The sequence below is a fragment of the Heterocephalus glaber genome, unplaced genomic scaffold, assembly GCF_053883595.1.
Source record: "Heterocephalus glaber isolate CG9 unplaced genomic scaffold, H.glaber_assembly_v1.0 deba00001608, whole genome shotgun sequence".
NCBI lineage: Eukaryota > Metazoa > Chordata > Mammalia > Rodentia > Bathyergidae > Heterocephalus > Heterocephalus glaber.
The window spans coordinates 29,918,473-29,935,144 of record NW_028258379.1 but is presented as its reverse complement, the minus strand read 5'-3'; the positions used below and the strand labels follow the sequence as shown (position 1 = coordinate 29,935,144).

Below are 16,672 nucleotides of genomic sequence, written 5' to 3'. Positions count from 1 at the left end.
AAATTCTGATTGATACTTTTTCTCCTATCCTAAATCCAAGTATTTTCACCAACTTAAATTAATGAAAATTTAATCCAGGCATGGTGGCACACACCTGTGATTCCAGCACTCGGGAGGCTGATGGGGGAGGATGACCAAGTTCAAGGTTAGCCTGGGCTGCATACTGAGTTCAAGGCCAGCCTTGAGCTACAAAGCAAGATCCTGTCTCACAAAAAACAAAAAAGAGAAAAAAAACTATTTCAAGGTAAAAATGTTTGATTAATCAAGGTAAAAAACTAATTAGGGCCAGGGATTTAGCTCAGTGGTTCCGCCGCCTCCCTTGCAGGCGCAAGGTCCTGTACCAAAAAAAAAAAAAAAAAAAACTAGCTAGGAGAAGATTAAGACTCTGTTGCTGCTAAGGCTACCTGGATATTTGCTAAGTGTCTTTCTTGCATTTGCTAATTTAGTGTCTTTGCACAGAAAGCTTTATATACAACCTACTTGTTAAAATGGTTTATAAATATTTAGCTTTATTTTGTTCATTTTTTTCTTATAAAATATATTTCAGTTGATAATTCTACAAAATGAAATTATTATTGTTTTATAGGCAGTTGACTGGTGGAGTTTAGGTGTTCTAATGTACGAGTTACTAACTGGAGCATCTCCTTTCACTGTTGATGGAGAAAAAAATTCCCAAGCTGAGATATCTAGGTAAGATTTCATATGAAAAAAATGTATTGTTTTCTCAATGGAACTGATCACATTTCTGCAATTAGGCTGATAAAAAAATAATTTTTAACAGGGATTAATGCAGTGTTACTTAACTGGTAAATTTTCATTTATATTCATATAGGATATAAATACATAACTTTCCTCTTCCTCTGTATTTTATGGACTGAATTAAATCTCAAGTTTCACAGGGATAATATCGTAATTCTTATGTACTCCAAAGCACTTAGCATATTGTCTCATACCTACTGCTAGGTACATCATATATTGCAAAGTTCATTTAATAAACACTTCTGTTGGGCTGGGGATTTAGCTCAGTGGTTCCACCGCCTGCCTTGCAAGCACAAGGTCCCGAGTTCAATCTCCGGTACCAAAAAAAGAATAAATAGATACTTCTGTCTCACTGCATCCATAATACAATTTCTTTGTGACTTTAACGTGAAGAAACAGTAATAATATTTGCAGTACATGAATGTAGGCTCTATAAACACGTACCACAAAATCACCCTCTTGTATGTAGGTTCTCATTGCATTATTCTATTCTTTTATTTCACAGCAAATGTCACACAGTGTCACATTTTTGTTTAGAATTATTTGATTAATGTCTGTCTGTACCACTAGATTATAAGCTCTGTGAGAGCAAGGGACATACCTGGCTTTGATCCTCAGTACTGACTAAATAGAATCCATAAATATTTGTGGAATGAAATGAGCTAATGAACAAGTGAATGAATAGTGAGCAGCATTATACTAATTCCTGATTATGTTTTTGTCTCATTTTTACTTGAAATTTATAACATCAAGAACAGATTTGCCATTAAAAATTAAAAATTGAGATTGGACTTCTAATAAAGATAGAATAACGGGGCCAACTAGTCATTCTACCAAAATTTTAACAATGGGCAAAATACATGAAACCACGGTTTGAGAACATTGGTCATCTGTCAATGAAGAACAGTGATCCTTGAGAGACCAAAATTTAATGAAATGAGTCCTGTGATTGCCCCAAATACCTGCCTTCAAAGAGTTCCCAGGCTGCAAGACAGGTAGGGGCAGCCCAGGTAGAGCTGAAGAGATGGAACTGAGAGTCCAGGAAGCCCAAACCAGCTAGAGTTTGCAGACCAGAGTGTCAGAGAAAAGAGCTGCAGAGGGGGAAGTACAGAGATCTGCAGAAGTAGTTAGTTGAATATTGATAAACACACACATGAAGGAACTACTCATAATAGTTAAGATGCTATTTTTCTCCAAATTGATCTGTAAATTCAATACAATCACAATTTCAGCAGCTGTTTTTTCTTCAGTAGAAACTTACAACCTGCTTCTGAAATTCAAGTGGAAAATCAGAGGACTTAGAATAACCAAATCACCTTTGCAGAAATAGGGCAAAGTTGGTTTCAAAACTTTTAAGCAACTACAATTAAAACATTGTAGGGTTGGTATCAAGATAGATAAATGGCAAATGGAACAGAATAGAATCCAGAAATTGAACTATACTCATATATGCAATAGATTTTTTTATAAAGGTGTAAAATCACTTCAGTGAAGAAAGCAATAGTCTTTTCAAGAAACAGTGTTGGTTGGAACCATTGGTATCTGGATGGAAAAAAATGAACTTCTATAAATACTTCCTACCATATAGAAAAATTTACTCAAAGTGGATCATAAATGTACATTTAAAACCTAAAATGTTAAAAACTTTTGGAAGAAAACTTAAAAATCTTTGTGAACATGGGTTAGGTAAATATTTCTTAGGTGTGACACAAAAGGACAGTCCATAAAAGAAAAGTGATAAATTGGACTACATCAAAATTAAATATTTCTGCTCTTTGAAACTGTTAAGAGAATGAAAAAACAAGCCTCTGATTAGGATAAAACTTTAAGCTATGTTATCTTTTAAACGACTCTTATCCAGAATATATAAAGAACTCTGAAAATTTAAGAAAACAAACAACCTCATTATAAAACAGACAAAAGATTTGCACAGACATATTGCCAGAGAAGATATGTGGGTGGCAAGCAAATAAGACAATGAAAAGATGATCAACATCATTAGCCTTTAAGAAAATACAAATTAAAACCACAATGAAATAGCACTACATGCTCACGAGAATGGTTACAATTAGAGACTGATTATGCCAAGTGCTGATAAAGACATGCAGAAACTGGAATTTTCCTACAATGCAGGGGAAAATGTAAAATGGTACAACTTTGGAAAATAGGTTTTGTAAAAAGTTGAACACCTGCTATATGATTCATCCATTCTACGCCTAGATAATTGCCAAGGAAAATAAAAACATGTCCATATAAAAACTTGTACACATATATTTACAGCAGCTTTACTTATAAGAGCAAAAAACTGGAAAAAACCCCTGATGTCTGTCAGCAAATAAGTGGTTAAACAATTTTTGGTTTATCTGTACAAATGGAGTACTACTTAGGAGTAAAAATGTATGATGTATTAGTATATACAACATGGATGAATCTCACAATAATTACACTGCATGAAAGACTCCAGGTGATGCAGAGTGTTTACTGAAAATACAAACTAATCTATAGACTTAGAAAGCAAAATAGTAGTTGCTTGGGAGCTAGGATGGAATGAGGACAGGAAAGATCACAAAAGAGCATGAGAAAACTTTGGAAGGTGATAGGTATATTTATATTTTCATTGTAATGGTTTCTAAGGTATATCTATATGTCTAAACTTATCAAACTATACACTATGTATGTGGGAAGTTTATTATATACCAACTATACTTTAATAAAAGTTAAAAATTTTAAGATTGTATATAGCATCAGAATATAGATCAGAATAGCATAGGAACTAAATAATTTCTAAGCATTTCAACTTATTTAATGCCCAAGTTAAGTAAACAGCAATGTTTTTTAGAGTTAAAATTATACCTGTTATGAAAAATTCTAAATATGATTTTGTTTATTTTAAATTAACCTTTGACAGTTTGAAAATTCCTCAGGATTATAGGAAGCCTTGGCCATAGTCTTGAGAATTTGGATCCTATTGGAAAATCACGCCTATCAGGGTGACAAGAGGCCAGGGTGCCACTAACAGCATTAAATGATGGCTTCTCTGACTAATTCCCGTCGTTCTCATTCCACATACACAAGCAACGTCTTTTTATAATTTTCCTTTCCACTGTTGGTCGGCCTGTAGAGAGAAGTATATTGCTTATGATGGCAGGAATATTCTGAGCCAAATGATACTCAAATTTAAATTACTTTCATTCCCTTTATATCAACCAATTGGCATTCTGGATTTAAGAAGAAAAAGACAGCCTGACTCAGATTGTCTAAAATCTTAAAACTAGAGCAAATACACTCTTAACCTCCCTTTTCTTTTCAAGATAATTATTTTGATTACTTTTCTGGCATAAAATCTTTGATAGTCTGGTCTTTTTTTTTTCTTAAATTCTTTTATTGGTACATTTTAGGTATACAATACATTTACATTTATCATTGGGTGTTTGTACCTGTACATGATGTATTTGGTTCTTATTTTTTCCCCATTACCTGTGTGCCCTTCACCCCTCCACCCTTCCCTATTTACATACTTCGTTTCCACTTTTTTTTCTTTTCTCAAAATTTTTCCTTTCCATTCTTTCCTTTCCCCATCTCCTCCCACCACCCCTACCGCTTTGGACCTTTTCCTAGTTCAAAGTATCAATTATTAGTTATTAATCCTTTTAGTCCTTATTAACACTCTCAGTTTCTCACACTAGAGAAATTATTTGGTATTTACACATGTGTGTCTTATTTATTTCACTTCAGAGTATGGCCTCAATGTGCATCCATTTAGCTATAAATGACTCTAGTTTCTCATTCTTTATGGCTGAGTAGTACTCCATTTTATAAACAAAACCATGTCTTTATCCAGTTTCCAGTTGATGGACACTTAGGCTGTTTCCAAGCTTTAGTTATTACAAACTGTGCCACAATAAACATGGGTGCACATATACCTCTGTGGTATGATTCTTTTAATTTGTTTGGGAAAATACCCAGCAGGGGAATAGCTGGGTCAAACAGCACCTCTAGTCCTAGTTCTTTGAGGTATCTCCATACTGATTTCCACAGTGGTTGCACCAGCCTGCACTCCCACCAGCAATGGAAAAGGTTTCCTTTCTCTCCACACCCCCGCCAGCATTTGTTATTGGCTGATTTCTTGATAGCAGCCACTCTTTCTGGGGTAAGGTGGAATCTCAGTGTTGTTTTCATTTGCATCTTTCGAATGATGAGTGATGTTGAACGTTTTTTCATATGTTTATTTGCTGCTTTTATTTCTTTGTCTGAGAAATGTCTGTTCATTTCAGATGCCCATTTTTGAACTGGGTCTTTGAATTTGGGGGGTCTGATTTTTTTCAGTTCTTTATATATTCTAGATAGTAGACCTTTGTCTGAGTTACAGCTGCTAAAAAATTTTTCCCATATTGTAGGTTGACTGTTAGCTCTGTTGGTGGTTTCTCTTGCAGTGCAGAAGCTTTTTAATAAGATGAAATCCCAGTTGTTGATTCTTTCTGCTCGTTCCCGTGCTACTGAGGTTTTGTTCATAAAGTCTTTTCCTATGCCAATATCTTCAAGAGTTCTACCTAACTTATCTTCCAACAAGTTTAGTGTTTCTGTCTTAATATTTAGATCTTTAATTCACTTCGATCTTAGTTTAGTGCATGGTGATAGATATGGGTCTAGTTTTAATCTCTGACAGGTTGAAATCCAGTTTTTCTGACACCATTTATTAAATAGGCTATCTTCCCTCCAATGAGGGTGGTTGGCTCCTTTGTCGAAGATAAGGTGGCTTAGTATGTCTGAAGTTGTTTCTCCATCTTCTAATCTATTCCACTGATCCTTTGGTCTGTTTCTTTGCCAGTACCATGCTGTTTTTATCACAGTAGCTTTGTAGTATAGCTTCAGGTTGGGTATTGTGATAACCCCAGTCATGTCTCTGTTACTTAGAATTGCTTTAGCTATTCTAGGTCTCTTCTGGTTCCAAATGAATATTTGGATTGTTTTCTCTAGTTCTGTGAAGTATATTGTTGGAATTTCAATTGGCATTGCATTAAATCTATATAGCAGTTTTGGAAGTATGGCCATTTTCACTATATTGGTTCTTCCTACCCAGGAACAAGGGATGTCTTTCCATTTTCTTATATCCTCCTCGATCTCCTTTTTCAGGGTACTGTAGTTTTCAGTGTGGAGGTTTTTTGCTTCCTTTGTCAGATTGATTCCTAGGTATTTCATTTTTTTGGATGCTACTGTAAAAGGAATTGTTTCCCTAATTTCTCTTTTAATGAGTCTGCTATTTGTATATAAGAAGGCTATTGTTTTTTGAGTGTTGACCTTATATCCAGCTGCTCTACTGAATCTGTCAATTAAGTCTAGAAGTCTTTTGGTAGAGTTTTTTGGGTCTTCTATGTAAAGTGTATCATCAGCAAATAATGAGAGTTTAACTTCTTCCTTTCCTATCTTTATTCCTTTTATTTCTTTCTCTTTTCTAACTGCTGTGGCTAATGTTTCCAGAACTATATTGAACAGGAGTGGTGATAGGGGGCATCCTTGTCTTGTTCCTGATTTTAGCATGAAAGTTTTCAGTTTTTGACCATTTAGTATGATGTTGGCTGTTGGTTTTTCATAGATAGGCTTAACTGGGTTGAGATAAAGACCTTCTATTCCAATTTTCTGTAGCGTTTTTGTCATGAATGGGTGTTGGATTTTGTCAAATGCCTTTTCTGCATTTATTGAGATGATCATGTGGTTTTTGTCCTTGACTCTGTTAATATAGTGTATTACATTTATTGATTTATGAATGTTGAACTATCCTTGCATCCCTGGGATAAATACAACTTGGTCAGGGTGTATGATCTTCTCGATGACCCTCTGTATTCTGTTTGCCAGTATCTTGTTGAGGATTTTTGCATTTGTGTTCATTAGGGAGATTGATCTGTAGTTCTCTTTTTGGGTTGGATCTTTCCCTGGTTTTGGAATCAAAGTCACACTTGCTTCCAGGAATGAGTTTGGAAGCCTTGCTTCCCTTTCAATTTCCTTGATGAGTTTAAAGAGTAATGGCGTTAGTTCTTCTTTAAATGTCTTGTAGAATTCGGCCGTGAAGGCATCAGGACCTGGGCTTTTCTTTGTTGGTAAATTTTTTATTACATTTTCAATTTCACTCATTGTAATTGGGGTGTTTAGAATTTCTATATCTTCTTCATTTAACTTTGGCAATTCATATATATCTAGGAATCTTTCCATTTCTTCTGTGTTTTCCATTTTATTAGAGTACAGGTTCTCAAAGTAGGTATTGATGATCCTCTGGATTTCTGCTGGTTCTGTTGTGACTTCCCCTTTTTTGTTCTTAATCGCATGGATTTTGGTCTTCTTAAAGTATGCATCATTCAAACAAATGTGCCATTAACTTATCCCCAGATGTCTTAATTAGCTAAGGCTTTTTGAATCCTTCCATTCCTTAATTATTATGATCCTCCCCGAACTCTGCATACTTCTGTTTCAAAATAATGTATGATCCATTATTGTCTGAAGGTAGTCTAAAATCAGAATAAAAATGTTTTGCTGATATATCAAATTTCAAAATATAATAAGAACTTAAAATTGGAAACAGATTCAGAGTACAACTTTCTCCCAGAAATTATCATCCCCTCCTCTCTGAGAATCCCTGACACTCAAGTGCCCTTTTTGAAAGGGTGGCACTGTTGTGAAAGTCCCAGTTGTTCAAGGAAACCCCATTCATTATCGATCAACTTGATTTAGGGTTTTTCCCCTTAAGATAAACACAAATAATTTTCCCTCATCTCTGCATGTTAATCCAGAGATTAGATAATACAGTATTAGTCATTTTTTAAGATGCCTTGCTTTTGGGGTTAGGTATAAGTGTCATATTTTAAAATCTATCCTGTCCTCTCTGGAATATAGGCTAATTCTCCTCTTTCTCTCCAGACATTGCTGTAGGTATTTAAAGATAATTTTATCTAGGATAAACCTTTCTAGTTAAGTTTTCATGTGAAATCATTCTTGTATTGCTCATATCCAGGTCCTATTTCAAATTTTAATTTATCAGTATTATAGATTTGAATGATCCCTCCTTAGCTTTTCTGTGAGTCTGTTTCTTATTTTTATTTTCTGTGTGGAGCATAGTCTTTCCTTACTTGTGTGTTGCCTGTCTGTGTAGAGCTGCTGCTGCTTTTAGGGTATGGGCTACTGCTGTAGGGGAGTCCCCACTCAGTCAACTGGGTCCCCATCAGTCATTCTGTCTGCTCCTATGGAGTGGAACCCTTCACTTGCCTGGGGCTTTGTAACCATAAGTGAATATCCCCTTGCCTGAGAATGAGGACATAGAGGTTTGATTTTCTGCTCCTCCCTCGTCTTGTTTCCTTGTATCACTTTCTCTGCCTTTGAAATGTAGAAAATATTTCCCAAGATATATTGATTTGGTATTTTGTTTTCTATGATGAAAATACACTTTGTTAATATTTTATTATATTATTATAAACATAATGTTATATGAATCCAGGCCTCAGTGTTATGAAAATAGTGTCAACCTTCTTTATCTGCAGGTTTCACATCTGTGGATTCAGCCAACCACAGATCAAAAAGAATTCAAACAAAAAAGAATTCCAAAAAACAGTTCCAAAAAGAAAAAGTTAAACTTGCTGCATACCAAGCACTACTCTGAATCTGTGAAGATTAAGTGGCGTGTAGGCACACCCTCCTGTAGCCTCATGCTACCCCACAACTAGGACTCATGTTGGAATGTTGTCTGCCTCAGGTCTCCTTCATGTACTGTGTAGGGAGGCCGAAGACAGTAGCATCTTTACTGCACACACACAAGCATTTTTCTTGTCATCATTCCCAAAATAATACAGTAAACAACTACTTACATAGCATTTACATTGTATTAGGTGTTACAAGTGGCCTAGAGGTGATTTAAAGTACGTGGGAGGATGTGTAGGTTATATGCTTAGCATGTGTATGCCCCTCCTGGTATGCCCAGCACCAAAACCAAAAACCACTTCTTATAGTTTCTCTGGATCAAGAAAGGACACAGCTTAGCTAGGTCCTCTTTTGTAAGGTCTCTCATAGGCTTATGTCAAGGCCCAGTTGGAAAGGGTCTGCTTCCAAGCTCATGTGTCGTTTTATGTAAGGAACTTAAGTAACATTAGATTTTGGTGTCCTTGAAGATTCTGGGACCAACACCCTGCAGATACTGAAGGAAAATCGTAATGGTGTTAAACAGAGCTCTAGTTAGTACTGTCTAAGTCAGCAGTTTGCAAACAACAGCCTGCAAATTCATCGTGCTGCCTGTTCTTCTGTGGTCTTTGAGCTTAAATGGCTGGGGAAAAAACAAAAGATAGTATTTCCTGACATGTGAAAATCATTTGAAATTCAGATTTTAGTGCCCATCAATAAAGTTTTTTTAGAACAAAGACATGTTCACTCACATATTTTCTCTGGCACCTCATGCTGCAACAGCAGAGTTGAATAGTTGTGGCAGAAACCATAAAGCTTGAAAGCCTAAAATATTTATTCTCTGGTTCTTTATTAGTTGTCCATTATCCATCATCAAGTAACAAATTATGCCTAAAACTTAGTAGCTTCAAAACAACATACATAGTAGGGGAGTAGCTCAGTGGTACAGCACATTCTTAGCATATATAAAGCCCTGATTGTATCTCTAGCACCAAAATCAAAAAACCATTTCTTATAGTTTCTGTGGATCAGGAAAGGAATCTGAGCACAGTTTAGCTAGGTCCTCTTCTTCAAGGTCTCCCATAGGCTGGGCTAAATGTTATCTCAAGGCTGAGTTGGAAAGGATCTGTTTCCAGGCTCGTGTATTTGTTGGCAAATGTCAGTTTCCTTTGTATTTTTGGACTGAGAGCTTCCAGTCCTTGCTGGCTGGTAGCCAAAGACCATCCCTGGTCCTTGCCACATGAGCTTCTCTATCATGGCAGCTGACTTCATCAAAGCAGGTGAGTTACAAAGGCAATAAAGAGAGGAGCTGCATGGGCACGCAGGCTCCCACTGGAGGCCCGCCATTCCATCGGTGGGTGCGTGCAGATCCTGGGGAGCAGCTGTGTGGCCCAGACCAGCACAGCTGCAGTAGGATCCCAGCCAGGGGTCTGCTCCGACACCAGAGACTCAGGCACAACCCCACCAGGCCAGGAGCTTGCCCAGAGAGTAGCTGCACGGGCATGCGGGCTCCCACCGGAGGCCCGCCATTCCATCAGCCACAGCCAGGACCCGCCTGGAGAAGAGCTGTACAGGCACACAAGCAATACCCAGAGGCTTGCCCCGATACCATTGATAAGTGTGAGGAGACCCTAGCCAAAGGCTATGCAGACAACAGGAACTGGGGTGCACAGCCCCCAACCAAAGGCCCTCCCAGACAAGAGCTACATAGGGGCCCCAGCAAGAGGCATGCCTAAATACCATCCCAAGGGTGCTCAGGCCCCAGCCAGAAGCCCGCCCAGACATCAGGTCAGCTCAGGGATCTACAAAGCCACCACTCTTGAATCCAGGAATTGGTGTACTGGTGAGCAGCAGAGTAAAGGCTGTTCGTTGGCTTGCTGAGAATTCAAGACCACTGGATGAGCAAAAAGTCACCTCAACAAAGGCACAGCAGGCTGCATCTGTTGAAATGAGAAGACACTTAAATAAGTCCCAAAACCAGACTTTCAGATCACCTAAGGGAACCCCAAAGGGCAATAAGATGGAACAATCTGATACTCAACCACCTGGACTCCCTGAACTGACAATGAAAGGGGACCTGGAAAAAATGAAATCAGAAATAATTTCTCAGATAACAGCAGAGATTATGCCCATAGTACAAGACATGATTAACAAATATAGAGAGGAGGCATAAAAAAATAGAGGAGCTGAGGAATATGATGGAATCCCAACGTAGGAAACAAATGGAATCCATAAAACAGATGCAAACAGATTTCTAGGAGACTAAAAACTCCATTGAAAGTTTATGCAGCAGAATGAGCCAATGTGAGGAGAGAATTTCAGATATAGAAGATAGGATTGCAATTAGTGACCAGGAAAATAAAAATTTCTTAAAAATAGTAAGGGACCATGAGAAATCAAGCCAGCAGCTGCTAGGCAATGCAAAGAAGAAGAATATCAGAGTGATTGGAGTCAAGGAAGTAATGGCAGAAAACTTCCCAAATAGGGGAAAAGAACTTGACATAAAGATAAGTGAGGCATATAGGACTCACTAGCCATGATCAAAAAAAATCTACACATAGGCATATAATAGTTAAGATTCCAGAAACCCAACAGAAGAACAAAATTCTACAAGCAGTGAGAGAAAAGAAACAAATCACATACAAAGGAAAGCCCATCAGAATCACAGCAGACTTCTCAATGCAAACCCTCAAGGCAAGAAGAGCTTGGAGTGATGTATTTCAAGCCCTAAAGGAAAACAACCTCCAACCCAGATTGATGCACCCTGCAAAACTATCTTTCATAATGGATGGAAAAATAAGATACTTTATGACAAAGAGCACCTCAGGAACTTCATGAATACCAAACCAGCACTCCAAAAAATTTTAAACAGTATCTTGGGAAAAGACAGTGAGGGTCACAACCCCAGGAAGCCCAGCAGAATGAATCCATCAGGCACAACAAGAAATTAAATGCAAAGGGGAAGAATCCAACAAGAAGAAAAAGTCATGATAAGGATAAGTCAATACATATCAATTATGACCATCAATGTTAATGGTCTCAGTTCACCAGTCAAAAGAAATAGACTGGCAGAATGGGTCAAAAAGCAAGAGCCAACAATATGCTCTATACAAGAAACACACTTAATTCAAAAAGAAACTCATAGATTGAAAGTTCAAGGGTGGAAAATGATACTCCATGTGACAGGAATGCAAAAAAAAGCAGGAGTAGCTATCCTCTTTGCAGATCAAGTGGATTTCAAACCAACACTGATTAACAGAGACAAAGAAGAACACTACATCCTTGTAAAAGGAACAATTCAAGAGGAAGAGATGGCAATCATTAATATATATATATATCAAGAAATCAACCAGTAAATGCCAATGGGGCTGTGGGGAATAAGTAACCCTTCTCCACTGTTGATGGGAGTATAGACTGGTGCAACCATTGTGGAAATAAGTATGGAGATTCCTCAAAAAACTAAAACAAGAGATTCCATTTGACCCAGTTATTCCCCTTCTAAGGGTATCTTCCTGAAAGAGTTAAAAGCATCGTACCACAGTGATATATGCATACCCATGTTTATAGCAGCACAGTGTATAATAGCTAAATCTTGGAAACAGCCCAAATGCCTATCAGTAGATGAATGGATAAAGAAGAGGTCTTTTTGATATATATAATGGAGTATTACTTTGTTATGAAGAAGGATAAACTTGAGATATTTCTAGGTAAATAGATGCACCTTGAGACTATACTCCTTTTTTTTTAAGCAAAATATTTATTGATACATTTTAGATACACATATTGATAACATTCATCATAGGGAATTTTTAACTGTACATGATGTATCTTCTTTTTTTCCTATTTCCATACTCTTAAGCGAAATAAATTAGACACACATATTTAAACATCACATTGTTTCTCTGGTGTGAGAAGCCAAAAGGGCAAATGAAGGCCAAAATGGATAATAGATATTGAGAATTGAGAAGAACATATTCCCCCAAGAAAGAATATAAGTATCATTATTTTTATCTTATTTTAAGAAGAGTTCAAATTTATTTTTTTCCTTGGCTCGCTTCTTAAGTCTTTATGATAAAATTCTTTTTTGGCTTTGTTGTAGTTGTTGTTTTTGTTTGTTTGTTTGTTTTGGTTTTTAGTTTTTTGAAACAAGGTCTCAATATATAGGCCCAGGCTGGCCTCAAACTCACAGTGATCCTCCTGCCTCAACCTCCTGAGCCCTGGGATTCACGCCCAGCTGATAAAAGTCTTCATTGGCATATTTAAAAGGCTTCCTTGATTCTCAGTTTGCTGTTCATTTTTTCTTCTTCTTCATTGTAGGTAATTCTGTATCTACTGTCAGCATCTCTGCCTCCCAGGGTGTTTGACTTGCTCTCCAGGGTCTGTTAGCATTGTCACCATCACTGTCCACCTGCTGGTACCCTTTCTTCTACTTGTTGCAATTGCACCTTCAGTCCAGAGTCCAGGAACTGAACCGGGGACCATGCAGGAGTGGGGCAGGGTGAAACCACTGCCCCTTGATGCACACATTCCTCAGCTCAGACTCGCTTTTCCTCATGTCAGCCTTGGGGGAGAATCACACCGCACTGCTATTGCTCTGAGACACTGCTTTGGTGCCCGGGGGCATGGAGTGGTGGGATAATCCTGCCTGCTGTGCAGGTCCATCAGAAACAGTTACCAGCCTGGTTATCATACCCTGTGCCTCCCTCGCTTTGACAGCTCCTGCCTGAGGCCTGGCCCTCTGCTGTTTCTAACACGATGCCCCCGTGTGGTCACTTTGCAACCAGTGGTTTATGCCACCATCTGCCCCAGGCCTGTGCTTTCCTCCTCCCATCAACGTGAAATGTAAAAGGTCAGCCTCGCACATTCTGGAAAAGAGCCATGGGGAGAAGTCATTGGACCGTCTGACTTATGGCTCTCTCAGTCTCTGGAGCAACCTGGATTTCTCATGTGCTTATGGTTGTCCATAACCCTCCAAAAGCCTTCATCCTTTGGGGTGAATTTTGCCTCTGTACTTAGCTCTTTTTCTCTGGCTCTTGTCCATTTAGCAAACTCTGAAATTTCTTGAATTCCACTCTGCTGTGGGTGCCAAACACTGCCACTCTTGTATCGTGTCATGCAGCTGCTTTGCTCCACAGCACCCCAGGTTCTGGGTTCTGTACCCTTTCCTGCCGGCATCATTGTGCCCTGGTTAGAGAGAAGTACTCTAATATTGATAACCAAGGAGTCAGGGAAGCAAGAGCTTCCGGCACATGGCTGGGCCTCAGAGAAGCCTACAGGGTGAGGTTTGCCAATAAAAGCAAGAGTGAGTGCCCTCACCTAAGGTGTGTCCAAGCCCAGGCATACCAGCTTGGTGCACTAAGGAAACCTTAGCCATTGAGAAGAAGGCAGTTCAGGGTAGTAGCTACCATGGTCTTTTAGGAAGAAGATGCTGTAAGTTCAAAAGAAAGCTCTTTTCGGCACAGTCTGCCAGATCATGCATACATCTTTGGTTCCCCTAACTTTGTAAGGAACAGAGCTTTCCTCCTTGGACACCAGAAGCAGTGGCAGATGGCTTCCCAGGCAGTGGGGGCAGGAGACCGGGGCAGTGTGCTGGGCAGAGAAGGAAACAGGATGCCTTATGTGAGGGTGAAGAGGACTACATTGGGACACTGCGTCCTGAGAGATGTTCTAATAAGCACATCCTTAAGTGATTTCCTCATTGTGTGAACATCGTAGACTTAGACAAACTAAGAGGCGATACAGTCTTGTGGGATCACTGTTGTGTAGTCAGTCCATCACTGACCAAAGTGTTACGCAGCACATGACTGTATTTACAGCTTCATAAGAACAGTTGAAGATTTCACAGAAGCAGGTGAAGACTTCAGCCAAAAACTCAGACTCTCAGTAGAAATCTCAATCTCTCCCTCTCTCTTGTTTTTTAGATAGGGCCTTTCTGTGTTTCCCAAAGTGGCCTCTAATTCAGTCTTCCTGCTTTAGACTCCTGACTAGTTGGGATTATAGGCATGGACCACCACGCCCAGATCATTTCATTGTTCTTAATGACTCAACTGTGAGGCTGAGGGAAACAGGTTACATGGACCAAGGAAGTACTCCATGACACCCAAAGGGAAACAGTGGCCTGGGACTCTGCCTCTGGGGCACCCAGACCCATGACTGGAGGAAGGCTCACTCCTTTGCAGCTGCAGCCACGGCACCACTCCCCGGGACCACTGCGTGCCAAGCTCTGTGCAGAGAAGCCCACTCACATTCTGGGCTGGAATCCTTCCAACCCTGACAAGTAGGTAGTAGCACCGTACACATGAAGAAACTGGGGAGCAGCTGCCTGCAGATGCAGACTGGCTGTGAGGTTGGACTGGGTCCAGTACCAAGTGACTGGAAGGTTGCTTCATGCTGTCTCTTGGGGAATGCTTATGTCTGCACCATTGCTGCCGTTCATAGTCCAGCAGATGTTTATTTCAGGTAAAGGGCTGCAAAATAATGGCCTCCAGACAGAAAGGAGTTGGTTTCTTTAATCAATGGAGTACTTGCTGAATATTTTTTTACTCCTACCAAGGAAGAGAAATATAAGGGCCTAGTCTTGTCCTAAGAAAATTTACATGGTATATGCGAAGATGTGGAAGAAATACGTGAAAATCCATTGTATCAGGGAGTTTTGACAAATGTATGAGTGGTGAGCAGAATGCTGTGGAAGTACAAAGGAAGTGTAGTTCCTTGGGGACCAAGTTGCCAGGGAGGTGTTCACAACAGGGATGCAGGTGCAGATGCAGCATAGGCCAGGGCCCAGGGGAAAGAATGTCATTCAGGTGGTGGCAAGCATGCGCAGCTGCCCAGGGAGCCGTGCACAGGAGCTTCTAGACCCTCTTCCTCTCCACCACTCCTGCCAGTAGGTTTGTGATTTGTAAATGAAGTTCATTTTATTGTTGCTATTCTAAAAGTAATGTAAATAATAGCTTAAAACATTCACAAGGGGGAAACTGTCAGTAATAACACCCAAAGACAAACCCTGTTAATATTTTAATAGTTACTTTTTTACTAGTATGATGTTCTCTTACTAGAAACATGATTTTATATTTCTCAGTTGTTGCTTAAGTTTATGTCATAACATTCTGTAATTACAAATTCTTTCTAAGCACTGTATAGTATACTACTTAGTGAATGCTGTACGATATACTTAACTATTCCAGTAATGGGCCAAAATTTACAGTGCAGGAAGTTTACTGAAAGCTCTTTCTAACTTAGGATGACAGATAAATAATTCTGTAATTCTGAGATCATATGAGAACCAGAAAGTGAGAGTCAACAACATGAAGTGATGAAATATGAAAGATTATGAACTTTTAAATGGAAGAAAAATAGAACCAAACAAATGATGTATTAGGATGCATGCCATCTGCAGACACGCCCTAAAGGCAGGTATCTCAGTGAAACTGAGGAAGAAAGCTCCCGAATGAGCAAGATGTAGTGTCTCATATTAGGCACTTACTTATTCACTAAATTGAGAATAAGTCAGTGAACAAAACAGAATCCTTATTCTCTTAGAGCTTACGTTTTAGTTGGGAGAGGTAAATAATAGACAAATATACAATGTGCCATGAAGAAAAATAGAGTAAAGGAACAAAGATGTGGAAGCAGCCAAACTGAGTAGAATGGTTAGGAAGGCTGCTCTGAAAAAGTGCCCTTGAATAAAGACCTTGTTAGGGTGAGGAAGGAACATTGCCCGTTCTTGCGAACACTGCTGTGTGAAGTCAGTGATCCTTTCTTAGCAACGTTCTTTATTGTATATTTCAGTTAACAGAAAACACATGCACAATGTTTTGTAGATTCATTTTTGTCTAAAACATTTTATTATGAAAGTTTTCAAACATTTGTTACACTGGACGCCCACATACTCACCACCTAGACTGAACCGTGAGTATCTCACCATCCTTGCTTATGGCCTGTCTACCCATCCATCATCCCTCTCTGGTCAGAGGTTTAATTTAAACTTAGTATCCTTACCCTTCTTTCTGTAAGTTCTGAAGCTAATCAGTTGTGAATTTCTTTTACTACCAAGATTTTCAAAAACTGAAATAGGAAAAATATTTGTATTCATTTTTACATTATTATGGACTTTAATTTTATTTCTTTTTGTTTTTTTACATGTAACTTGCCAATCCATGCAGAGTTTGTTTGGTGTTGTGGTGGAAAGCAGGGTCTTGGCGGGTTTCAACTCATTTGTTGAATAGTGCAGCCGAGAGAGTAGGTTGGTCACTAG

At 38.8% G+C, this 16,672-nt stretch overlaps 1 protein-coding gene across 4 annotated transcripts in view; it reads left to right on the top strand.

The window, feature by feature from the left end:
- Nucleotides 1-16,672, top strand: part of Rps6ka5 (ribosomal protein S6 kinase A5) — a 270,771-nt gene that overhangs the window by 214,563 nt on the left and 39,536 nt on the right. For all 4 annotated transcript variants that reach the window (XM_087195482.1, XM_087195480.1, XM_087195481.1 and 1 more), the window contains one exon: nucleotides 587-690. In XM_087195482.1, coding sequence (XP_087051608.1) covers nucleotides 587-690 — 104 coding nt within the window. The remainder of the gene's footprint in view (nucleotides 1-586; nucleotides 691-16,672) is intronic.